We start from the raw sequence: 27,803 nt of genomic DNA on the forward strand, positions 1-27,803 counted from the left end.
TCGACTTCAGCAAACTTGGGAGTAAACATCATCTTCCTCTCCACGTTGCGTTTGCTTTTTGATGAGAAGTCAGCCGTGTACTGCATGAGTTTGTCTCGGGATCTCTTAATATCAAACAAAGTAGATCGGGCCAGGTTGAACTCACGGAGGATGCGTGATGAAGACTATCCCGCATCTACTTTCTCCAATATCTCCCTCTTCTTCTCCAGAGTCAAAACCACTCTCTTCCTCTTCTCAGGCAGCGGGGCCATCATCACACACACGAAGGAGAGGCACAAGAGCAGCAAAAGTGCCTGCAGCAGGTAAGGCACCACTACAAAAGCGAGCACATGGGCAGCCACGATGACGAGCGTTCACTCACGACAAGAGACGGGCGGAAAGTGGGGAGGATGCAGGGGCACTCTAGTGGGCGTCGGAGGAATGAAGCACCACAACAAAGCTGTCCCGTGCCGCGCGCGCCAATTTCAAATTACGGGCGGGAAAAAGTCGGATTTCTTTTGAATTTTTTGCGGTTTTCAGACCATTTTGGGAATGTTGGATCCCGGGACAATTATGTCCGGTAAGTGGGGATGTCTGGAAAGTGGGTATCCAGAAAGTAGAGGAATTACTGTATAAGAAAGGAAGGGAGAAACCTAAGTGATATTTACATTCACCTGGAACTACCTAATTTATTATGTATTGTCTAGATTTCCTGCCAATCATTTCTTTACATATATATTAGCAGCTGTCACCAAGCTGACATTGGCAGCATTGCACTCCCCCTAGGCAGGCCACCACACTGTATTCAGTTTACTGTTGCCTTTCAAGGTGAAAGCACGTCGGATTCGGACCTGTCCAATTCCGCCACTTTTTAGCCCCATGCAAAGGTCCCCGTGACCTCTACCCCCTACTAAACCTCGTGTGGAAAGGAGTAAAGGGCTAAGTGACTGCTGTGGAGCGTGAACTGGCTAATTTGTCAATGAAAATGATAGACAGTGACTACGATCTTTCTGGTGAGTAAAACAGTGCAATTGGAAATGTAAATAATGTGTAAACAGCAAGTGAAAACAATGAATGTAAATATAAGTGAACAGTGGAAAATAGTTTTATAGCTTACTGCAAGTGATAGTGCATAACACAGTGTAAATAAAACAGAAATGTAAATAATGTAAATAAAATAGAGAATGTAAATAGAAATATAAATGAGTAGTAATATAAGAATATGAGTATATATACTAGGAGTAATGAACGTGAAAGTTTCACTCTAGCATGTATGAATACTATGAGTTATGAAGGTGAAAGTGAAAGTGAAAGTGACAGATTCACTCTCAACGCTAGTATACAGGACAAGAAAGTGAATGCTACGTATTTTACTGAAAGAGAAATTGAATGCCTACAGTGACAATAAACTATTATTACTGAAGGAAACTTATGCATAAAGACTGTAGATATATATATGTGTTATATAGTAATATAAATATAAAGTGTGAGTGTTTTTATGAATAATAAATGACAGAACACCAGCGGCGAATGATCACAAGTTGGAAGGTCATATATGCTCGTAACTTTCATTGCTTTCACAGTGTTTTTTTTTTGGAGTATGGATTCCAAACTATTTGAGAATCATAGAATAGTGTTTCTAGCGATAATATCAGGCTGTGGTAATCATATTACGGGTTGTCGGGAAGTGTAAAGTGGAGATTTCATTACCCTTCTTCAAAGGTCTCCACAAGACCTACGGTACTCGACGAGTGCTCAACAAACATCCCAGGAGAAAGCTGAAGGTATGTGCCATATGCATATGTAATTATAATATTCTAGGACTAATAAATGATTTTTGGCAAATATTTTTAGCGAGTCTGTCGGAGCGCGAATATGCCCGTGAGACACGCAAGTCAAGCAAAAACAACCCCGCGGTTTAGGGGTTAAGGACCCTAACCCGGCCTAACTTTGAAAGCCACCTAAATAACGCCCTACCGGACATGCATAGCACCTATTTAAACCTATTTAAGACCCTATTCACACCAATAATGGACATAAAGTATGAAATAAATGAAAAAGAACCCAAGAATGAGGAATTAGAAGTAACTGTACCTCAGCCAGGGCACTTGCAGCACATCTGTGGCCACCTTCTCTAAGGCTTTGGCAGTGGTGAAAATGCTCTCGAAGCATGTACAGTAATCCAGTGTTGTGCTGCACTTACAGTAATTCTTTGCACTGTGAGTTACAATTGTTTAATACTGAACATTCTATTAATTGCACCATGCCAGTTTCAACTGCCAGTTTGCACTCCACAGTTAATCCTCTGCACTCCAAATTCTAATCTCTTAACACTGCACAACACTGTAAATTCCCATGTGGTCTAATGGCGAGGTATTGCAGTTAATTCACTGTTATTCAAAAAAATGAGCACGTGCGGCATCCACTGCAATAAGCATCTACCCATGATCGCAGTTAGGCAGTAACTGTTGGTGATGGGGAAGCAGAGTTGTCAGATCACAACTCAGCCACATTACCAAACTCCTCAATTTTCATTACCAAATTTGTAAAGCTAGCATTTATTTTTCACTAATTATATATACAAGTGGAAATACATGTAATCACTCTCCTTATAGTTAACAGCATACATGTAATCACTCTCCTTATAGTTAACAGCATACATGTAATCACTCTCCTTATAGTTAACAGCATACATGTAATCACTCTCCTTATAGTTAACAGCATACATGTAATCACTCTCCTTATAGTTAACAGCATACATGTAATCACTCTCCTTATAGTTAACAGCATATTGATTATTTTCATGCTATGTAGACTAACAGATTAATCAGAGAGAGCAAACAATCCACCATCTCCATCCTGTGTATCCTCATACATGTGAAAAATCCGTTTGGTAATGCATTATTCTGATTCATTACCAAATGAACTTTTCATTACCAAATTGGCCCACATTTGATAATGAAAAATACCAAATGCCAACCTGACAAGGGAGGGGGGAGGAAGAAAGGGGTGAAGGGCCCATGGTGTAAACAGCTGTTTGGCTTCGCACGACAATTTCAAATTATGGGTGGGAAAAAATTCAGATTTGGGGGGGATTTTTTTCTTTTTTTGGCAATTTTTGGGTTCTGAAGGTCCAGGCCCACAATGTCCGGTAAGTGGGGTGTCCAGAAAGTAGGTATCCGGATAGTACAGGGATTACTGTACAGTACTGTCATCTCCTCCCCCTCGCCTAACTCAGACCAGCTTCCAGAAGCATATCCAAACTCAAATCACTCGCTGCTCCATTCAGTCACTTAAAGACAACACACAGCTGCATGCACGGCCTCTTGATATCCACCCTTCTGAATTCTATCACCTTCGTGAGGACAGAGTCCACCTGGCTAGGCCGAGATGTGGTCATCATTCAGCCCTCTTAAGTTACCAGAAGAGGCTGGGTGATTTCATTGCTGATGCCTGTCCAGGATGCAATACTGCACCCGATACTAATAAGCACATTATGGAAGATTTCATTGCACATAATCACCTATGCCAACAACACAACATAAACTCCTTGAGAGCTCTGTGGGAAAGCCCAGTCTCGGCCATGGCCTTCCTTAGGGACTTGGGGCTGTTTGGCCAGACTGCCTAGGGAACAACTACTACTACTACCACGTCATCCCTGTATTCATTTTCACCACATTAGAAAACTTATCCTATGGGATGATTGTTATGAATCTTCTTGGACTCGATAAAAGGAGATAAAACCATTGTGAGATATGTGCTTGAATCAGTGCTGTACTCATCTCGCAGCTATATTGCACACAGTAAACATCCTAGCAATCAATAGTGAATGCCTGTACGTGATACACAAATAAACTATGCAACATATCAAAGCCAGCATATGATCTTAAAGTCCAGCCACACTATCAGGCAGTGCCCGGCAGGTATGAGTGATAAGCCTGTCATCAAACACTTTGTGGCAATTTTGACGAGCAAACCAGCGGACAGCCAGTGCTGGTAGTTGAACAAAATCACCAGACTCTTCCTGGTGGTTTGGAACTGTGCACTGGCTGACGACCCTGCCATCCTCAAAAAGATAAGTCTTTAACCAGATCGTTTTCTTGCACTTTCTCCTTTTTTTTTTACAACTGCAATGAAATATTATGCTATATGGAGCTTTTTCTTCTTTTCAACTGTGTTGCTCATGGTAATACCGCAATCAAGTGCTGCCAACCACCTACAGACTACAGTGAGTCTTCAATATATGAAAGGGATAGGGACCAAAAAAAAACTTTCGTAATCCGAAATTTTGTACATCGGAACGATTTTCCCCGTTGAAATATACATAGAAATGGAGGGATGCATCCCAGGACCCCCTTGGACCCCCCATCTAAACTTTACCCCTCCTATATTGATGTAAGTAATACCTGTAGACGTAGAGAACGAGGTGGCCATTTTCTTGTACATCTTTTTCTTGGTCACAGTCCCAAGTGGAAGCTGCAAGGCCTAAAGAACGCCCAATCTCCAAGACTCCCTGCCCCTCCTCGTGGCATAATTTCCAATTTCCTCTCCAGAGTTAGGGTATGGTGCTGCTGCTTCTTTGCAGCGGACTCCCCCAATGCTAAAGATGATGAAGGGCACTTGGGAGGCATGTCTAAACAGTACAAAAGGGTGTAGAGCTGCAAAAATATCAACACATACAGCAAAGCTGGGAGGAGGGACGTGGACTCAGTTCCCAGACAATTTGCCGTGAAGTCAATTCACCATTAAAACATGGACGATTCCCCATCAGGACAATTCGCGCCCAAGACGATTTCCCGTCAATATACAAATAATACTAATTGATTAATACTATAATAACTAATTTCAAGGGGAACTATCAAGGTCTATGTTCATTCAACAGCATAGGCTTTGGATATTATTTATAATGTGCACTTTTAGTACCTGCACCTGTACGAGATAGAAATGGTAATTTGATGACTAGAGATTTGGATATAAATGGAAGGTGGAAAGAGCACTCTGAATCTGTTCTAAATAGACCAATCCCAGCTGAAGAGGACATTTTGCCAGCCGAGGGAGATTTGCAGATAGAAACAGGGGATATAACTTTGGAAGAGGTAGCAAATTCTATAAAGGAGTTAAAGAATTTTAAGGCCCCAGGAGAGGATGGAATATTCCCTGAAATGCTTAAGGTGGAAAATGACAAGTTGATGAATGCGCTTTTGAAACTTTTTAATGTGGCTTGGGATAATGGTGGAATTCCAGAAGAGTGGAAAAATGGAGTGATTATAAAAATACCAAAAAAGGGAGATTTAAGTGTGTGTGGTAATTGGAGGGGGATAACTTTGATACCTGTAGTTGCAAAAGTTTTTTCCAAAATCTTGTTGAACAGAATAGAGCCAGTAATTGATAAAATTTTAAGAGAAGAACAAGCGGGATTTAGAAAGGGTCGAGGTTGTAATGATCAGATTTTTATTGTAAGGCATCTAATGCAACAAGCTAATGAGATGAAAATGCCACTTAGTATGTGTTTTGTGGATTTTGAAAAGGCGTTTGATAGTGTTTCACGTGGAGCTATGTTGAAAATTATGAGATTCTATGGCATACCAAAAAAGTTTGTAAATATTATTAGAAGCATGCATGAAGGTACTTTCTGTAAGGTAATGGTGGGTGGTTCTTTGAGTGATCCATTTCAAGTTAGGTCAGGAGTGATTCAAGGAGGAGTTCTTTCACCATTGCTGTTTGTTTTGGTTATGGATTATGTTATGAAAAAGGTTGTAAGGAGAACAGGTGCAGGAATTAACTGGAAAGAAAATAAGAAGCTGATGGATTTGGACTATGCTGATGATATTGTACTGATTTGCGGAAGTATTTACGAGATGCAGAGGGTGCTTGATTGTCTGGTGGAGGAAGGAGAAAAAGTGGGATTGGTAATAAATTGTGGAAAGACTGAAATCATTAATATGAACGTGGAGAACCAAATCGATTGTGTAATTGGGAATAATGTGGTGAAGAATGTAGAAAATTTTAAATATCTGGGAACGATTGTATCATTTAATGGATCATTAAATAATGAAATTGAGGACAGGATTAGACAGGCTTGGCGAGCAGTTGGAATGTTGAAATCTGTTTGAAATAATAATATGCTTTCAGTACATACTAAAGTGAAAATTTACAAGTCCATGGTTAGACCAATTTTGATTTATGGGCATGAGTCATGGTACAGTACAATTGCAACAGATCAGAAAGTATTAGGATTTGAAAATAAAATACTGAGAAGGATTCTTGGGGTAAAGTGGCAAGACAGAGTTACAAATGCGAGAGTAAGGGATATTACGAGAGTGGAACCAGTTAATGAATATGTGAGACTGTCTCGCTGGAAGTGGCTGGGGCACATATACAGAAAAGAAGGTAGTTTAATACAGGATGTGCCAGAGTGGACTGCTTGAGGAAGAAGAGGTAGAGGTAGGCCGAGGGAAACCTGGTTGAGGACAATGAAAAAAGAAGCAGGAGAGGAGTGTTGGTGGGACCTGAGGGAGATGGCAAGAGACAAATGTTGGTGGAGAGAGTTCATTGAGGCCCTATGCATCCCGTGGGGTGCCACAGGAAATGATTGATTGATTGCACTTTTAGTCAATAATTAACTTGCTTCTGTTTTGCTGTAGTCAACTTTGAATTATAACCTGGCATCTCCCACAGCTGTCTTCAGTCATTTTTATTGTAATTTTTGGATGCAATCAGTTGAGATTGATTGATTAGCTGAGAATGTAGACATAATATGATGATTATTTGTATAATTTTTGAGTATGTCGATCGTTCACTTCAGGTTATTAGGCAAGTCAATCGTTCACTTGAGGTTTTTACGCATTTATATGAATGCCAATTCTCAAATGTAGCCTTATGTTAAACGATGAAGTGAAACATTGTACGTCACCTGATTCACGTTTCAATATACTTATATTTTTTTCCGTTAATACCAACTATTTGATGCCATATTTCACATTTACTATAAAAAGAACAAACCACTATCACCTTTATAACGCATATAAATCGAAAACTAATATACCTGCTGAATAAACTGATATGTAAATAAATGACGGGGAATCGACCTGACGGCGAATTGTCCCAAAACCATAGACTCAACTGAGAACCATGCGAAAAACTGTTTACCAGAGAGGGGTTAGTACGTTTCCTCTTCACAAGCGAGCGCCCATTTTGAATTTTTCTTATTTCCTTTCGTATCGCTTTTCATATAATTGAGACAGATACTTTCGTCTTGTGGAAGCTGTCCTATATTCATTGCTTTCGTAACATCGAAAATTCGTACTTTGGATTTTCGTTTATCAAGGACTCACTGTAGTGGCCGACTTTACTGCCTGACCAGCTATTCAGCAGTGTGGATATCATCATAGTCATGTTTGACAGATTGTGCCTGATAAGGGCCCAGTCCTCCAGTCACTGCTCGATAGTGTGGACATGGCTAAACAACTTGAATCCAAGGACTGACTAGCATCAAGCAATATAATTACATATTCAAACAAGGGAACAACCCCACAGCAGTCACTGTTAATTGATGCTTGTTACCCATTTGGTAACCTCTTCATTCCACCGTCTTCATCGCAGTCTCTTTCCCATCCTCTCCTCCAAACACTGTGGAGGAGGGATTGGTGTTGGTTAGGCGCTGCAAATTAAAGCTGGATATTTGGTTACCTAGTCCCTGTTTGATGTTACAAAATAATGTTGAATGCACCTCATGGAGGTGAAAGTAATTAAGTGGAGCTGCTGGGAAGAATTATAAAGTAACTGTCTCATAATATATGTTACTGATTATCCAACTATATTTCTGCATTTCTAATGCAATGCATATATAATGAGATCAGTCTCATAGGGAAGTACTGCCTGCAGAGATGTGGGCGATACTTAACCCCTTAAACGTGGCTGTGTACAGTCGTTCCCCCCCGAGTGGCGGGGTTGTATCGCGGTCTGAGTACCTGTAGGAAAATTCATTCATTCATTCATTGCCAGACGCCATGTATCCCAGACGGGGTGGCCAAGGGCTTAGAGTTAATTGTTTTACAGGGAGGGGCACTAATCCTCCACCAACCCCACTTGACGTAGGGATGCCAACAGCATCTGGTGTAACCATTAAAAAACAAACAACAAACTAACAATAGTCACTGCATGTGATATAAAATAGTCTCCTCCTAGTGTCACATTACAAACTAGGATAGTCTGGACAAGAATTTAAAAAAAAAAAAAATGTCAATCTAATATATCAGAGATTAACTCTAGAACATTATACTTGGTATGGCAGATAGTACTTACATTCAGCTTTCTCCAGAGACAGGTGTTGAGCCTTCGTGGACTACCCAAGGACTTGTGGAGACTTGCAAAGTTGGGTAACCAAATCTTCACTTTCACACCTCCAGCAACCCGGTTTCCCCTCTACCACATCCTCATTCTGTCACAGTAAACTTTATACTACAACGTAAAGGTAGTTAGGAATCCGTATTTGTACAATAAGCACTGAAAATAAGGCTAAAATCAACGAAGCGTACGGCCGATATGCACTGTGGCGGCGGTCTTCCCGTCACTCAACAAACATTTCCATTTTCACAGCTAAAAACATGTATACTACATTATTTTCAATCATATTACTTCCCAAAAGATCATCACGGCGCGCTTTTTACTCTGCCTTACGTCCGCCACTTTTTTCTCGTTTCTGTTGGCCACTTGCACTGACTGGGAAGAGCTAGAACTCGCCATAATGTCACTTTGAAAGCCTGCAGTAAACTGACGCTAAACAGGGGCAAACCGTGAGTGTTACAACTGGGGAAACAAGCGTTTCCTAGTAGCATAAACTGCTTGTGAGAGGAGAGCGCAGATTTACAGTTCTGAGCGCTCAGAGCGCTGCCATGTATCACAGCCAGGCTGGCCGGGCCGTGGGGGGGGGGGGGACGGGGGGAAAACGCGATATTTGGCAACAACTGAGGTCAGTAGTACAAAGGTAAAGTATGCTAGTTGTAGCTAGAGGGTGGTGGTACTGATAGACAATACCAGCTGGAGCCTGCTTGCCCTCGGTTATTCAAAATTTACTAGAATCGCAAACGTGACGACCCGCCGTCATGTCCTTTTGGCCGAACGTCACAAATGCGACGATCCAAGTTTAAGGGGTTAAAGAGTTTGGGCGCCTCTTCAGTCCCGAGTCAATCCCATTCCGCTTGTCAGCTGTCTCTCCTTTCCTGCTTTTTCTCTTGTGTTTGGTGTCCCTCCTCTCTATCTCTTCTTGCACTACAAGGTATTTCTGGCATAGCGCAGTCTTCTCTCTTCCCATTTCAATATATCATACTCAGATGAAAGGTAATAAGGCAACAAAGAGTTTAGTATTAATTTACTAAGTAAAAATCTTGTGTCACAGAAGATAATAACCTTAAAAACTGATGAAATAGAATATCAATATTAGATTCGTTAAAGAAAGCACTGCCAGTTCTCTTTGTTAGAAGTCAACATCTATTAGTCAGTCACTGGACTTCGTTTCACCAGCTTCGAAGATCACGAATATACGAAATTACCATCTGACATGCTGCTCTTCTGTGCCAAGTTGCCAGCTACATTTTACAGTTTGCTAATGCTTATTACTCTTCTATACTCCACATTCATTCAGTAAATACTGTAGTATTCTTTATCAATTTTTTCCTACCACTTATTATTGTTAACCTTCATTTCTGCATAATAGGAAGGATATATTTGCTTCACCACCAATGAAAAGGTCTGTCAATCACATTCCACCTGACACAGGCTCAAGGTTCTGAGTGATTCATTCATAAAAATATGTGGGTTTACTACAGGTAACTGCCAGATGTCTCCATATACTCCAATATTTTTTTTGCAATTTCTACTTACCCGACTGTACATGCAGGAGAGAGCTGAGGGTGTCCCTGTTCATGGCCTGGACAACCAACATGCAGCACAGAGGCTTGCTGCACACACATTGGAATTGAAGATTTCACAGTGATGGCTGGCTATGGCGGTTCAGGAGGCACTACGGCACTGCTGACAGGGCCATAACTGGCGAGCTGCTCAGTGTCAATGCTGATGCTGTGGTGCCATTTGGAAGCTGATGGAGGAAGGACTGCAAAATCTAAAGTTACAATGTGGACAAAACAGGGCTCCTCTGGTGCACTCCTACTCAGAGCACTCAGGCTTCCAAAGGTACTGGCAGCACTCCATGGCATAAAACAATGAAAAGAGCTCTGGCCTGTGGCAATGCTGGTGGCTCCCATCACCCACAGCCAGTCATAGCAGACAGCAGCAAGCAGCCCAGGTCACTCATGGACATCAAGGCCAACCTTTATTTACCTACAGCAGAAACTCAAAAACCGCACATTTGTAAAGAGCAAATTCATAATACGCGGCAACATCATGCAACAGTTTGCAATATCAATACAATGATCCCTCAATTATCTGGACGTGTTCAGTATTTGGACGCTGGACCTTGGTTCCACTAAACGATTATCCAAATTTACTTCCTATTATCCGGACGAAAAAGTGCCCCAAAACTTCGGCCGGCCACACAACATAACCAGACATTCAGTATCGTGGCCGCTGGGCTCGAACTGCGAGAGAGAAGTACAGTAATCCCTCAAATAACCGATGTAATAGGGCCAAAGGCATGTCCGAAATTGGGTTGTTTGGGAATTGGGAAAATACCTCCTGGACAGGTACTTATGGACCCTAACCCAGCCTAACTCAGAAAACCACTTATATAACTCCCTACCAGACATGAATAGCACCCATGTAAGACCCTATTCACACAAGTAAGGGACAGAAACTATGAAATAAATGAAAAGGAACCAGAGAGTGATGAATTATAAGTCTATCTATCTTTCTACAGCCCGACCCCCTAATTCCGCAAAGGGTGGCCGCAGACAAAATGCCTCCAAGACGATCTGTCACCCACCATTTGACTACCCTCCCCCCAACTCACCCCCCCCTCCCTCATATACCTCTCAACTCCATCCCTCCACCTCATCCTCGGTCTACCCCTCCCTCTCCCTCCCTCCACCTCACCTACATACACCCTCTTAGTCAGTCTTTCATTTTCCATTCTCTCCATATGTCCGAACCACCTCAGCGTATTTCTCTTAATCTTCTCAACCACATCCACATCCACCCCACAACGTTCCTTCACTTCTTCATTTGTCAACCTGTCCCTCCATGTCACTCCACATGCTCCTCTCAAATAACTCATTTCTACTGCTCTCACTCTTGACTTGTTCCCCTCTTGCAGCGTCCACGCCTCGCTTCCATACGCCAGGGTAGGGATCACAATACTATCATGCAGTAACTTCTTAACTTCCATACTCACCTCCCTATTCCTCATCACTGCTTTCAGTGAACCAACAACCTTCCTTCCCTGCTGTACCTTTTCATGTACTTCATTCCCCAAAGTTCCATCCTTACTCATCACACTACCCAAGTACTTGAATGCACTTACATTCTCCATATCCTCACCATCCAACCTTACTGTACATTCTGTGACTTCATTCCTCTCAAACACCATAACTTTACTCTTGTTTACATTAACTTTCAGATTCCTCCTCCTACACATTGTCCCAAATTCATTCACCAAACCTTGCAGCTCCCATTCATCTTCACTCAACAATACTGTATCATCAGCAAACAGCAACACCGGAATCTTCCAAATCTCACCCTCATTCATTAAAGCCACCCCCACATCCACTGCCCTACCCTGCACCTCCTTTACAAACCCATCCATGTATATACTAAACAGCCATGGAGACATCACACAACCCTGTTTCAGTCCCACATTGAGATCAAAGAACTCACTCAGCTCACCATCCACTCGCACTGTAGCCCTAGCTCCTTCGTACAAACTCTTCACAGCACTCAACAATTTCCTCTCCACTCCATATATTCTTAATACCTTCCACATACCTTGCCTATCTATTATAAGTGAGTATGGAAAATATTTAGCAGTGTACAGGGTACTTCCAACACGTTCGTGGCCATTACAAAGATTAACCCACCTCCTCTTAGGTTCTGACAGTGGTGAAAATGCTCTTGAAGCACGTACAGTAATCTGGTGCTGTGCTGCACTCAATTCTTTGCACTGTGAATTATAACTGTTTAACACTGCACATTCTGTTCCTACTTGCCCCATGCCAGTTGCAACATGCCAATTTGCACTCTGCACTTAATCCACTGTACTCTGTATTCGAATTTCTTAACACTGCACAACACTGTAAATTCCCATGTGGTCTACTGGCGAGGTATTGCAGTTTATTCACTGTTTACTCACAAAAACGAGCATGTGTGGCAGCCACTGCAACAAGCATCTGGTCACGATGGTAGTTAGGCAGGAACTGGGGGTGGCCAGGAAGCAGAGGCCCCCTCTACTACACACGAAAACACAGCTGTTCGGTGCCGAGCGCCAAGTTCAAAGTACGGTTGAAAATAATATCAATTTTTTTCTTCTTTTTTTAACGTATTTGGCCATTTGGGGGTTCCGAAGGCCTGGGCCCAAATGTCCGGAAATTGGGGTGTCTGGGATTTGGGCGTCCAGTTATTACAGGGATGACTGTAATCTGTAACCCACAACCAGAGCTAAAATGTCCATCCGCCCCTGTACTGAGTGGTCAAAATTGTGCACTTGTTCTATCACTCCCAACGAACCTCCAGTACCCGAGTAATATAAGTGTAACCCGCAAATGGTGTCAGAACGTTTGTATGTATTCCCCACCGAATGTCTAATATTGCGCGGCCATGGGGGCTAAGTCTTTCCCAACCGCTACCTCCATCGAACACAGACCACAAGCCACAAGTACACGTTTGGTGACAGCGGCCATCCGTCTCTTTACCGAAGGTCGAAAGTCCCTCAGTCACAGTGAGTTGTGTTTCTGCATGGCCACTCAGCATCTAACAGACCACAAGCCACGAGTAAATGTATGGCAATAGTTCCCGTCCACCTGTTTACAGAAGGGGGAGAGTCCTGCCCACAGCCTCACTTCTCCCCCCAGCCCCCCCTCCCATCACTCCTCCATATCCTTCTGGCTCCCCATCACTCCCTCAGTCCTTATCCTCTTCCATGGTGATAACACTGACTCATGAGTTTTCAAAGTTCTTTTTGCAATTTATTCAACTACTATTGGTCATATCGAAATTCTGCAGTAACCCATGAGAAAGCTCATGAAATTCTGCATCTAGACTTATGCTTAACTCTTGGAAGATGCTGGCAAAATTTTGAAGTAGGATGGTGGGAAGTTATATGAAAGTAAATTTTACTCTTGAACACTTTATTCTTGCTTGAATTCGTGTACTCTTCAGTTTTATGTGTTTTTATTAGCTTATCTTATGGTATACACACTAACGAAGATGATGGTTTATGACTTATACCAATATAACTAATTTACGGTGGCATATTTGGATGCAGAATTTTTTTTGAGCCCTGGAAGCAATCACTTGTCAAAGACAACAGATTTTCAAACCATTATCAGTTTTTTTGGTAGATTTTTGTTGTTTATGCATTGTTTTCATGATGTTTAGCATTACAGTAATCCCTGTACTATCTGGACGCCCACTTTCTGGACTCCCCACTTACCGGACATTGTGGGCCTGGACCTTCGGAATTAAAAAATGGCCAAAAAAAGAAAAAATTCCCCAAAAATCCTAATTTTTTCCCACCCATAATTTGAAATTACTGTACGGCGCCGAACAGCTGTTGTTTATGCACCCCTTCACCCTTTCCTTCCTTTCCCGCTCCCCAGCTACTGCCTGACCACCGTAGAGGGTGGATGATCATCGCAATGGATGCCGCATGTGCTCGATTTTGAGAATAAACAGTGAATAAACTGCAATACCTCACCACTAGACCACATGGGAATTTACAGTGTTGTACAGTGTTAAGAAATTAGAATTTAGAGTGCAAAGGATTAAGTGTGGAGTGCAAAGTGGAGGTTGAAACTGGCGGCTGAAACTGGCGTGGCGCAATTAAGAACAGAACGTGCAGTGTTAAACAATTATAACTCACAGTGCAAAGAATTAAGTGTAGCACAACACTGCATTACTGTACATGCTTCAAGAGCATTTTCACCACTACCAGAGCCTTAGAGGAGGCGGCCACAGACATGCTGTATGTATCCTGTACACTGCTAAATATTTTCCATAACCACTCCTAATTCCTTATTCTCTGGTTCCTTTTCATTTATTTCATACTTTATATCAATTATTGGTGTGAACAGGGTCTTAAATAAGTTTAAATAAGTGCTATGCATGTCTGGTAGGGAGTTATTTAGGTGGCTTTCAAAGTTAGGCTGGGTATAAGTACCAGTCCAGCAGACAGGGGCCCACTTTCTGGACATGCTTTGGCTGTATTACATCGGATAGCAGAGGGATTACTGTAATATGGATAATCCTGTGTTTTGATCTCTCAATATGGCAGAATGACCAAAAAACTGCCAAAATTAGGATGGCATACTGCATACATAGTAGTGTATATGTTGGGTGTTTTTTTGGTTTTCAGTGTTTTTTTTTTTTTTTTCATGGTTTTCTTGGTGTTTAGCATTACTTCGGATATTCCTATGTGTGTTTTGATGTCTCAATATAGCAGACTGACCTGAAAACAGTGCCAAAACTAGGTGGGGTATTGTACATACAGTAGTGTTTAGGTACGGTTCTTTCTGGTTTTCACTGGTTTTTCTACAGGGTTTTCTTGGTGTTTAGCATTACTCTGGATATTCCTATGTGTGTTTTGATGTCTAAATATGGCTGCATGACCAGAACACACTGCCAAATTAAGCACAGGTACTATACAAATAGGTTAGGTACAGGTAGGAGGAGGGTATAGGTAGGGTTTGGGTATGGTAGGGGAATAGTGTTCATTATCTGGATGTTGCCACTACCCGGACATGCCTTTGGCTCTATTATGTCCGGATAAATGAAGGATTACTGTAATTCACATAAATTATAGATAATTCGCAATTGCAACCTCAAAAGTGAAGTCTTTCCAATGTGTTTTTGAACATCTCTTATGCTATGTTTGCACAAATGGTGGTTTCTTAATAAGTAAAGCTGTATAAAAAGGAGATTTTCCTCTCTGTATCAGGCAGGCTAATTTTGAAGCACAAAAAGATCTGGGACGAGTTGCCTGATAATATCAGATTGCTTAACACCAGCAGTATTTACTTATTTTGTCCATGGTCTTTAACATTGATGGAGTTTTGGCTGAATGTAAAGGCTGTTGTCGTTTTTGATATCCAAAACTGTGGTAAAGTGGTTTCCATCGGGATACTACCTAGGCTTACCTCCCTATGTGGATGTGGGCCAAATAAAACTTACATAGCAAAGCCGACGACACACTCACACACCAGCTTGCTCCCCCCCCCCCAGAGAAAGAAGGAACCAAAGGCCACGAGCCCGCAATAAGAGTTCCCTCCAAGAGAAAAACAAAATACAAGAGAGAGCCATAATCAAGATCCATTCATTTCGAGATGCCTGGACACACTGCGTTTGAAAGACTGGAGATCATAGGAAGCAGGAAATACAGACAGAGGGAGACAGTTCCAGAGTTGACCTGCTGCATAAATGAAGGACTGGGAGTAATGGTTAACTCTTGCATTAGAGAGTTGGACAGAAAAGGAATGAGAGTTTGCTGCTAGACAGGTGCTACGCGCCTGTTGTAGAGGTGGAGGAATGCATGCAGACAGTTCAGTGGAGCAGTGACCATTAACCCCTTAACCGTGGGGCGTCACTTTTGTGACGCTTGGGAGTAAGGGATCATACCGCGGGGCATCGCTTTTGTGATTCTGTGTTATTTTGAATTCACTGGGGCTTCCAAGTGGGGGCTTGTATCATCTATCAGTACTGCCAATGTCCAACACTAGTCAGCACTCCTAATCTCATCTGTACTCCCATCCATTGTTGACAATTTAGCCATTTCTCCCCGTTCTTGACTCCCCTCCCTACCCCCCCTCCATTACCCTATCCTCTCGCCTGCCCGGCCGTGCTACGCTAAGTAAATCTTCCCTAGAATTTTTCACTGATTTCATCCATTGAAATAAGCCCTATGTCCTATTCTTATACCAAATAATATATACAAGAAAGAAATAAGGTAAGTGAGAGTGCCATACACCTGGAATTGGCTAATTATCACCTGACAACACCTCACGTGCACTCGTTCGCTAATTTTCGCTGTTTTTTTCCCCTTGAAATATGCCGTATAATCTATTTTCGTAATAAGTACATGTAAGGAGGGAAGGGAGAAGCCTAAGTGATATTTACATTCACCTGGAACTACCTAATTTATAATGTATTGTCTAGATTTCCTGCCAATCATATCAGTGCTAGACAAAGCTGTTTCAAGATATAACATTGGTAGCTCTGAATATATATCTCCTAAGTAGGCCTCTAATCTATTTTCGTAATAAATATACATGTAAGGAGGGAAGGGAGAAGCCTAAGTGATATTTACATTCACCTGGAACTACCAAATTTATAATGTATTGTCTAGATTTCCTGCCAATCATATCAGTGCTAGACTTAGCTGTTTCAAGAAGTAATATTGGTAACTCTGAATAACCCCTAGCAGGCCTCCAGCTGGCCCTCGCTCCGTTATCAGTTTACTCTCACCTTCCGAAGCGAGAGTACGTATGTTTCTTCTTGCTGACTTCAAGGCCTTTTTTCACCCCCATGCAAATGGCCCTGTGACCTTTACCCCCTACTAAACCTCGTGTGGAAAGAGGTAAAGGGCTGACAATTGATAAAAGAGTGACTATGATCTTTCTATTGAGTAAAACAGTGCAAGTGGAATTGTAAATAATGTGTAAACAGCAAGTGAAAACAATGAATGTAAATATACGTGAACAATGGAAAATAGTTTTATAAGTTATTTCAAGTGACAGTGCACAACACAGTGTAAATAAAATAGAAATGTAAATAACGTAAAGAAAATAGAGAACGTAAATAGAAATGTAAATGAGTAGTATTATAAGAATACGAGTATATACCCTAGGAGTAATGAAAGTGAAAGTTTCACTCTAGCATGTCTGAATGCTATGAGTTATGAGAGTGAAGATGAAAGTGACATTCACTCTCAATGCCGGTATACAGGACGAGAAAGTGAATGCTACGTATTTTACTGAAAGAAATTGAATCCCTACAGTGACAATAAACTAATACTACTGAAGGAAACTTATGGATAAAGACTGTAGATATATATAAGTGTTATATAGTAATAGAAATATAAAGTGTGAGGGGTTTTATGAATAATAAATGACAGACTACCATGAGCGAACTAGTGCCAGTGCGACGATCAGACGCGCTCGTAATTTCCATTGCTTTCAGTGTTTTTTTTTTTTAGTATGGATCCCAAACTACTTGAAAATTGTAGAATAGTGTTTATAGTGTTTGTATCTGGCTGTGGTAATCATATTACGGGTTGTCGGGAAGTGTAAAGTGGAGACTTCGTTACCCTACTTCAGAGGTCTCCACAAGTCTTACGGTAACCGACGAAGGCTCAACAATCATTCCAGGAGAAAGCTGAAGGTATGTGCCATAAGCATATGTAATTTTATTATTCTAGGACTAATAACTGATTTTTGGCAAATATTTTTTGAGAGTCTGTCGGAGCCCAAATAACCCCGCGGCACACGCAAGTCATTGGTAAACAAGCCCGCGGTGTAGGGGTTAAAGTAGTGATAGAAAAGAGATAAAGATGCAACAGTGCGGTGAAGAGACAGAGGTTGAAGGGATCAGTAAGAGGAGGAGAGTTAATGAGACGAAAAGCCTTTGACTCCACCCTATTGAGAAGGGCTGTATTTGGGGAGCCTCCCCACACATGAAAGTTGTACTCCACACAGGGGCGGATAAAACCCCTGTATAGAGTCAACAATTGTGCAGGGGTAAAGAAAGAACGGAGTCGGCTTAGCACACCCAATCTCTTGGAAGCAGATTTTACAAGAGATGTAATATGATCTTTCCAAGATAAGTACCGAGTAAATGAAACCCCAAGCATGTTCAAGGATGATGCAGGATTAAGCTGAATATTATTAAACATTAGTGGGTATACCTGTGGAAGATTTTGACGGGTTGATAGGTGTAAGAACTGAGTCTTAGATGCATTAAAAACAACAAGATTATTTTACCCCAGTCAGAGATACGAGCCAAGTCAGACATTAGGTGTGCCATAGCCTCATCCCTTGTTTGTTGAAGAAACTGCTGAGATGGGCGTTGCAGGAACCGAATGGAAAGGTGAAGGGTGGAGTCATCAGCATATGAGTGGATAGGGTTACATGTACAGCTTTGAAGGTTATTGATGAATAAAAGGAAGAGAGCTGTTGATAGGACAGAGCCCTGAGGAACACCACTGTTGATAGATCTAGGAGAAGAACGATGGCCGTCTACAACAGCGGCTATAGAACGACCAGAAAGGAAGCTAGCGATGAAGGCACAGATAAAAGGATAGAAACCGTAAGAGGGCAGTTTGGAAATTAAAGATTTATGCCAGACTCAATCGAAAGCCTTTGAGATGTCAAGTGCAATGGCAAAGCTTTCGCCAAAGTCCCGAAAGGAGGATGACCAGGAGTCTGAAAGGTAGGTGAGAAGATCGCCAGTGGTGCGTCCCTGACGGAACCCGTACTGACGATCAGAAAGAAGGTTGTGATAGGAAAGATGCCTTAAAATTTTTCTATTGAGAATTGACTTGAAAACTTTTGAAATACAGGACGTTAAAGCAATTGGATGATAGTTGAAGGGTTGGGAGTGGTCACCCTTCTTTGGGACTGGCTGAATGAGAGCAAACTTCCAGCAAGAAGGAACGGTATAAGTTGACAGACAAAGGCAAAAGAGTTTGCCTAGACAGGGTGTAAGCACAGAAGCACAGTTCTTGAGAACAACAGGAGGGACTCCATCAGGCCCATATGCCTTGTTAGTGTTGAGGCCAGTGATGGCCCGTAATTTCCTTCTTGGTGGATCACAAGGGAGTAAGAAAAGTTGCATAGGTCTACCAGTGTTACTGCACCCAAATGTAGCACAATCACACATTAATGAGGGCAAAGGGCATGAGCAAAAAAACACAGCATCCCACATTTTGCAGCTAAAAATAGTTTGGTTTGTCAGCATTATAATTCGGCAATTATCCTGGTGTCTGCATATGCAGAGATGAGGATTAAAATGGAAATCTTCAGCAGCTCATTTTAACAAAATTTAAGTGTTATTTTATTCAATAATCAATCATGTATCACAGCAGGTGATGAGATGTACTTTTAAATGAATCTGCAGACTACAGCTACCAACAGTTTGGTCTGTCAGCATCATAATTAGGTGATTTACATATGTAGAGATGAGAATTTAAACAGAAATCTTCAGTAGCTCAAATACACAAAATTAAAGCAATATTTTATTCATTAACCAATCATGTATCGCAACAAGTAACGAAATGTAATTTTACACAAATCTGCAGTCAGCTGACTCAGCCAGCACCTGGGCTGTGAGCCATTTGCACCAAAATGCCACCACCTTGGCCAAACAATCAGCAAGCAACTGAAAGTACTGGCTGTCCAGTCTTTCTATAGGGTCTCTGTTAATTACAGTACTAAACCAATCATATTCAAGCACAGCACTTAATCCAAACCAATTACAGTGCTTCCCCCCCACACCAAGCATAAAAGGCACATGCAAGAGCCTCACTGCCTGGCTCATGTTCATGCGTTGTCCCCCCTCTTTTGACAGAGAGTGGTTCTGGTGTGGTGTACAGGAGGATCCCCCCCTCCCCCCCATGTTTCTTCCACCTGCCCAATTTTACCATGGTCGATCGTAACCCTCCTGAGCATACAACTTCTTCATGGAAGGGGAAGAAGAAGAAGAAGAAGACAATGTTAACTTACACCCAGAAGTTACATGTAATAAGGAGGAACCCCTTCCTTCTCTCTCATCCATTCAATCAATGTCAGTCATAGACAGGTAAGAATCTTACAATATTTTTCATTTCCATTAAATGATTTACAGTACCCTCGCGTCCAGCACGGTAATATTGTCATGCATGGGTCACGTGTTGGACCAAAAATGTGTTGGACTAACAATAGAGCTTATGGGGAAAAATGAATTATGTCAGCAACCCTCGGAAAAGTCACCCTAAATACCTACCATATACCTATACATATACTGGTACTATTGTCTATCTATCTATCTATTGCCAGACGCCTCAATCCCGTTTGGGGTGGCCACAAACAAATCGCCTCCAAGTCGCCCTGTCCCCCGCCATTTCACTGCCCTGCTCCCAACTCAACCCCCTTCTCTCATATACCTCTCCACCCCATCCCTCCATCTCATCCTCGGCCTCCCCCTCCCTCTTCACCCCTCCGCCTCACTCACATACACTCTCTTCATCAGTCTTTCACCCTCCATCCTCTCCACATGGCCAAACCACCTCAGTGTGTTCCTCATAACGCTTCCTGTCACATACACATCCACACCACAACGCTCCTTTATATCTTCATTCGTCAGCCTGTCTCTCCACGTGACTCCACAGGCTCCTCTTAAATAACTCATTTCCACTGCTCTCACTCTTGACTTGTGTCCTTCCAACAATGTCCAAGCTTCACTTCTAATCACGTTAGAGTTGGTATCACAATACTGTCATGTAGTAACTTTTTCACTTCCATGCTCACTTCCCTGTTTCTTATCAATGCTTTCAAGGAACCAGCAACCTTTCTTCCCTGCTGTACCCTTTCAAGCACTTCACCCTCCAAACCTCCATCCTTACTCATCACACTACCCAAATACTTAAACGTACTCACATTTTCCAATTCCTCACCATCCAACCTCGCTGTACATTCACTAACTTCACCTCTCTCAAAGACCATCACTTTACTCTTCCCTACATTCACCTTTAGGTTCCGTTTCTTACACACTCTCTCAAACTCATCCACAAAGCCTTGCAGCTCTCCTTCGTCTTCACTCAACAACACAGTATCATCTGCAAACAACAGTACAGGGAGTTTCCAAACACTATCCTCTCTCACCAGGGCCACTCCAACATCCACTACCCTACCTTGTACCTCTTTTATTACCCCATCCATGTACAGATTGAACAACCATGGAGACATGACACATCCCTGTTTCAAACCAACTTTCAAAGAGAAAAATTCACTTAGTTCACCATCCACACGCACTGCAGCCTTTGCACCATCGTACATACTCTTCACAGCATTCAACAACATCCCATCTACTCCATATATTCTTAACACTTTCCACAATCCTTGTCTATCCACCCTGTCATATGCTTTCTCCAAATCCATGAAAGCTGCATACAACTTCTTTCCCTTCTCTAGAAACTTTTCCACTAAAGATCTAAGAATGAATATCTGACCTACACAACCTCTTCCCTTCCTAAAGCCTCCCTGTTCTTCTCCAACTAATTTCTCTGTTCTTTCTCTAACTCTGTCTATAAGTATCCTACCATACACTTTTCCTATTATACTAAGAAGACAAATGCCCCTATGATTACCACACACTTCTTTTTCCCCTTTTCCTTTGTACAAGGGAATAATTATACCTGACTTCCAATCCTCCGGGACTCTACCTTCCTCCCAGGCCAATCTGCACATCTTCCACATCCATTCTACTACTATCTCTCCCCCATGCTTCAGCATTTCACCACACACTCCATCAATTCCTGGGGCTTTCCCCGATTTAACTTTCTTCATTGCTTCCACAACTTCTATCCTACTAATTTCTTTCTGTCTTCTCACCTCCCTCCTTCTCCCAGCCATTCCCCCAGCCACTTATACTCGCATTACTTCCATCCTCTATGTTCAACAATTCCTTAAAGTGTTCTCTCCATCTGCTCACTTTTTCTCCCTTCTCCACTAGTAATCTACCATTTTTATCTTTCACTCCCCTGATAACTTCACTTCCACCCTGTCTTACTCTTTTCACTTCTCTCCAGAACATTTTCTTACAGTCCCTCCACTTTACACTCAAATTCCTTCCAAATTCCTCATCCACTCTCTTCTTACTCTCTCTTACTAATCTTTTCACCTCTCTCTTTCTTTCTACATATAACTCTCTCTTCCGCCTCTCAACTTCTTCCACCACCCTATTTCTCATCCATTCATTGTATGCTTTCTTCTTTTGTGCCACAGCCTGTTTCACCTTTTCAGTCCACCACGCTGTTCCTTGCACCCCCCTTCCGTCTTCTCTTCCTTCCACACACCACATCACATGCTGCACATATTTCTTCTGTAAATATCTTACACACACCTTCCACGTCTCCCATCTGCCCCAATTCATATTTGCCCAACCGTTCCTCCACTTCTCTCTTATACTCTGCCTTTTTCTCATCCTCTTGTAACCTCTCCACTCTCCTTGCAACTACTCCTTCCTCTCATCTTATCCTTCTTCTATTCCTCCATCTTACTTGCATCCTAATTCTGGCCACCACCAAGTAGTGGTCAGAAAGTCCACTCCCCCAACCTCTATACACTCTTGCATCCTTTACACATCTTCGCATCCTTTCATCCACACACACATAATCAATCATTGCCTTCCTTTCATTCAGTTCACCACCCACCCTTCTCATCACTCGCCATGTATACCTGTGGATCATTTTATGCCTGAAGAGGGTATTGGCTATCACCAACCCCCTCCCAGCACAAATGTCCACTAACGCACTCCCATTCTCATCTATCTCAGCAGGCACACCCCACTCACCAACTATTCCATCCATCTTCACATTACCAACTTTACCATTCATATCACCAATCAAAAACACTCTCTCATTCCTTCCAAACTTTTCCATGCACACTTCCACATTTGTCCAGAACTCTTCTCTCACTCTTCTAGCACGATCTTGCGTTGGTGCATACACACACACAATCGCCCACATTTGTATTCCAACTTTCAACTTTACCCACACAATCCTTGACCCAACTGATCCATACTGTCTTATGCTCTTCTTCCATCTTTTACTCACAACTATACATACTCCTTCCTTTGCCCTCTCATTCTCATCTACTCCTGCACATATACCCCATCCATACTCCTATTCTCTCACACTTTCTCCTCTCCATTTTGTTTCAGTTATTCCACATACATTCACTTTCGCACCCTCAAGCACCTGGACAATCTCTCTCTCTTTCACCTCATCATTCGCTCCCCTTACATTCCATGTACTCATTACCAAGTCCTTTGTCCGGTCCTGAGTCGTCATCGTTTGGTCAGTCCTTGTCCGAGGCTTCTTGTTTATTTTTTTAGTTAGTTGTTTTCCGGGGAGGGGCACTAACCCTCCGCCAACCCTTTCAGTCGCCTTTTACGACAAGCAGGGATACTGGGGGAGTATTCTTGAAAACCCCCCTACCCCCAGGGGTAAGGTACTATTGTAATTATAATAAATGGTACTGTGCTATGAATGATAACTAACCTTTTAGGATAGTGTTGGTGGGCTTGCTGGGAATGGAAGGTGGTATCCAAGGCTGTAGGTAATCCTACTGGGTCCCCGGAGGATGGCTGCTGGCGTCACTAGCGGGTAATGGCTGTTGCTCCTCCTCAACCTCCCTCATAACCTTCGAAATCACACTCAGAATCACTATCTTCGTCCACAGCCATGGAAGGTCCAGCTTCTGCCTGTCCTAGCACTATAATCCTCAGCAAAGTGCATGCTTCTCACACTGTTGCCAGAGCCCCGTCTCGTGACTGTAGAAAGTGATCGCTGTCGCTGACTCGGTAGAGAATGAGGAGAAGCAACTTTGTTTGCTTGGTGGATGAGTTTGAGAGAGTGTGTAAGAAACGGACTCTAAAGGTGAATGTAGGGAAGAGTAAAGTGATGGTTTTTGAGAGAGGTGAAGTCAGTGAATGTACAGAGAGGTTGGATGGTGAGGAATTGGAAAATGTGAGTACGTTTAAGTACTTGGGTAGTGTGATGAGTAAGGATGGAGGTTTGGAGGGTGAAGTGCTTGAAAGGGTACAGCAGGGAAGAAAGGTTGCTGGTTCTTTGAAAGCAGTGATAAGAAACAGGGAAGTGAGCATGGAAGTGAAAAAGTTACTACATGACAGTATCGTGATACCAACTCTTAACGTATGGAAATGAAGCTTGGACGTTGTTGGAAGGACACAAGTCAAGAGTGAGAGCAGTGGAAATGAGTTACTTAAGAGGAGCCTGTGGAGTCACATGGAGAGACAGGCTGACGAATGAGGATATAAAGGAGCGTTGTGGTGTTGATGTGGATGTGATAGGAAGCGTTATGAGAAACACACTGAGGTGGTTTGGCCATGTGGAGAGGATGGAGGGTGAAAGACTGATGAAGAGTGTGTATGTGAGTGAGGTGGAGGGGGAAAGAGGGAGGGGGAGGCCGAGGATGAGATGGAGGGATGGGGTGGAGAGGTATATGAGAGAGGGGGGTGTGAGTTGGGAGCAGGGCTGTGAAATGGCGGGGGACAGGGCGACTTGGAGGCGATTTGTTTGTGGCCAGCCCAAACGGGATTGAGGCGTCTGGCAATAGATAGATAGAACTTTGTTTATAAACTGGTACGCACGCCAATGAGAAGGGTTTCAAAACGATTGATATTTATTCTAAAATATTAATAAGTATTCAGTGTAAGGCTAAATGTTCAATGCTGTAGTATGATACATTCTCTGTCGAGTCGCCTGGGTTTTGGTCACACTGTTTGGCCGTCGTATCCTCGGCAGGAATCCATCCAGATGAATTCCAAATGCCCGTGGTATCGTCGGCAATTTTACCACGTTACCGTTCCAATTTACCATCGTATCCTCGGCAAACCTGGTATGAAGTGCCGTGTGATAGCCTTCGGCTTCCAGGATCTTGTCTTAGCTTTTTATTATGATCATGTTGGCTTCATTCATGTCGTAGGCCTTGGCAATGTCAACGTTCCTCTCCCCTTTCTTCTTCCTCTCGATGCTTTCTAGCTTGGTGGCCTGAGGGAGGTGCCGACGCTTCTTGGGGTTCTCAGAAGGCTTCCTAGGCATCGTGAGCAGGGTAAAATGCAGCAACAAGGGCAGAAAATGCAGCAAGAAAAAAAGCACCTTCCAATGCAATTATGCGACTGAGTGGCGCTGTGGCGGGAGAAATTTAAACAAAACATCAGGTGACACCAGAAGCGTTTTTAATTGGGTGGCATCACGATCACGTCACGATAGCAGGCGGGGAAGGCTACTTGATCAGAAGTTTTCATTGGCTATCATCATCATGGGAATGTCCAGTATGATCGTGTTGGACCGGGGGTGATCGTGCTAGAGTGAACTCTGCGGATTTCGCCCATTCTCGGAGCTCTGTGCGTGTTATGCTAACACACTCGTGTTGCAGTAATTAAATAGTATTAAATAATACTAATTAATTGCTCTCCAAGCTGGACCCGAATCGTGCAGGACTAACGCGTGTTGGACGCGAGGGTACTGTACTAATTTCTTATCCAGGTTGTTGGAGTTCACTGGTGACCAGTCTGATATCAGTTTGGGGATAAGGGGGCAACTTTTCTAAAATGAGAGACTCATAAGTAATTTTCCCCATAGCTATTTCTAAATCACGAAATTCTCAAATCGCAGCATATGCCTAGTCTCATAAAACTGCAATTTAAGTGATTCCACTGTATTTGTATTTACTAATTTTTATTCAACAGGATCTGAGCTAAGCTCATGCTGTCCTGCATCTGATGATACACAGTATTTATCCAACTTTGCTTTGAAAGCAAGGATATTCTTTTAACAAACCACATTTTCGTCCAAATTATTCAATTTGGTTAGTTATAATTTGATTTGGGAAGCTACATTTTCTTTCACCACCCAAGCAAGTTGGTATCATTAATTTAAAACCATGTCCTCTCATTCTCCCCTCATCCCTTATGATATAATCTTCTCTATCAGTGCTCTCTATATCATGAGTGCACTTACATATCATTATCATATCAATTCTTTCTTTTCTTTCCTGTAATGTATTCAATTTCAACCTTTCCAATCTCCCCTCATACTGCAAATCCCCTTAAGCTTGGTAACCTTTTTGTAGCCACTCATTGCACCTTCTCTAATTTATTTGTATGTTTCTTTATATGAGGAGACCGCATCACAGCAGCATATTCAAATCTTGGTCTTACCACTGTCAGTATCAATTTACCCAGCATTTCCTCACTTCCTCACTCATACAATTAAATGCTGTTTCTAGTTCATCAACAGATACTATGGTCCACTATAGTTATCTTTTTCATATGCATATCTGGCAATAATCCCTGATGTATTATTACATTCAAATCTTTCTCCTGAGTGGCTTTGTTGATAACTTTGTGTCCCATTTTCAAATCCTAATTTGGTATTCTCTTCCTTGTGCCCATCTCAGTTGCATTACACTTGCTAGTGTTAAAGTAAATCTTCCATAACTGGTTCCATTTTTGCATCAGTTGTATGCTACTGTACTTTTAAAGTTATCTGAGTATTTTATGTGTAATGATATTAATAAGTTATGAGTTCACTAAGCACTAAAATGAGCATTACAATATGTACAACTGAAAATACTAGCATGCATTTGACCCTGATTATTGCTGTTCATGACTTCAAGGTATGGGCAACACTTTGTGAAACTCACTTTGTACCCCACCAGTGATGGTATGAGTCAATGAAAAGGGGGTATTCAAGGCTCAAAGGTCCTGGCCAATGAAAACTGCTCACTCATGTGATGATGTCATGGACTGAAGTGCCAGGCCAATGTCTAAGAGACTCAGGCTCAGCCCTGCTCAGGTGCATGATAATGATGTTTTTGAGTCGAAAAATCACTACAATAGTAGAAGTGCAGACTTCATCTTGCAGTGATAACAAAAATGGCCATTACCAAGGGATCACTGTATATATAGATATCCAATCCTTTGAACTCTTTATCTGGCAAAAGGTTTTCCCTCTTCCAAATCATTAACTTTAAAGAATTAATTTGTTTGGAAGTAGTAATAAGCTAAGCATTTAACCTATGATAACTTACGGTTTTGGTTGCTGCTGCGTATTCGGTGGCACCAATTGTTGCTGCTGCATTTGCTGTTGTACCAACTGCTGCTGCTGTTGTGGCTGCAACTGTGACTGCTCCTGTTGTTGTTGTTGCTGTTGTTGCTGCTGCTGTTGTTGTTGTTGTTGCTGCTGCTGTTGTTGTGGAACTGGCACACTCTGTTTGTCCATCTTTATATCAGCTCCTATAGGCCACTGACTCTGTAGCCTTTCTTCTGCAGCCCGCATCTCGTTCTTCACCTCCTCATGGGCCGAACGACTGAAGTAAGATCGAGGTTTTCTCTCTCTCTCATGTTCACGCTCACGTTCATGCCTGTGGGGAAGCATTGTCATATTACAACATTTTTAGCCATAATGCAGGGGAATAATGGGTAATCATTTATTTATTTAACACTAGTGACCTTGTCGTGAACTAAGTGGTCAGATGGAGATGGAACTTTAATGAGATGCTGAATACAAAGGAAGAAAGGACTGCTACTACAGGTGGTTGATGAATGGCTGGAAGAAGAGGGGCAAGAAGGGAGAAGGGTCAGTTCAATGTAAGTGTGTGTGTGACACTGAAAAAAAAAACAAAATGTTGATGTTTGGGAAAGGGATAGAGACTGGATGAATGTGGAGAATGTGCAGACTGGCCTGGGAGAACAGTAGACTACATGAGGACTGGCAGTCAGGTTATGGGGAAGAAATGTTTGGGTATTTGTCTTTTTAATGTAATAAGAGAGATACTGTGTATGGCAGGAAACTTGTTGACAGTATTTGGGAGAGAAGAGAAGAATTGGTTGGATATGAACATGGGGGTTTTAGGAGGGACAGTGTGTGTGTAAACGAGATG

The 27,803-nt window shown here is 42.3% G+C and overlaps 1 protein-coding gene across 1 annotated transcript in view; it reads right to left on the reverse strand.

Annotated features, from left to right (window-relative positions):
* beag (IC cytokine homolog beag) overlaps positions 1 to 27,803 on the reverse strand; it is a 498,741-nt gene that overhangs the window by 191,996 nt on the left and 278,942 nt on the right. The window contains exon 8 of the mRNA XM_080280996.1: positions 26,952 to 27,284. Coding sequence (XP_080137122.1) covers positions 26,952 to 27,284 — 333 coding nt within the window. The remainder of the gene's footprint in view (positions 1 to 26,951; positions 27,285 to 27,803) is intronic.

This window comes from Coenobita brevimanus, chromosome 87 (genome assembly GCF_032717465.1).
Source record: "Coenobita brevimanus isolate Jiangsu-jjx chromosome 87, ASM3271746v2, whole genome shotgun sequence".
In the NCBI taxonomy this organism is placed as follows: domain Eukaryota; kingdom Metazoa; phylum Arthropoda; class Malacostraca; order Decapoda; family Coenobitidae; genus Coenobita; species Coenobita brevimanus.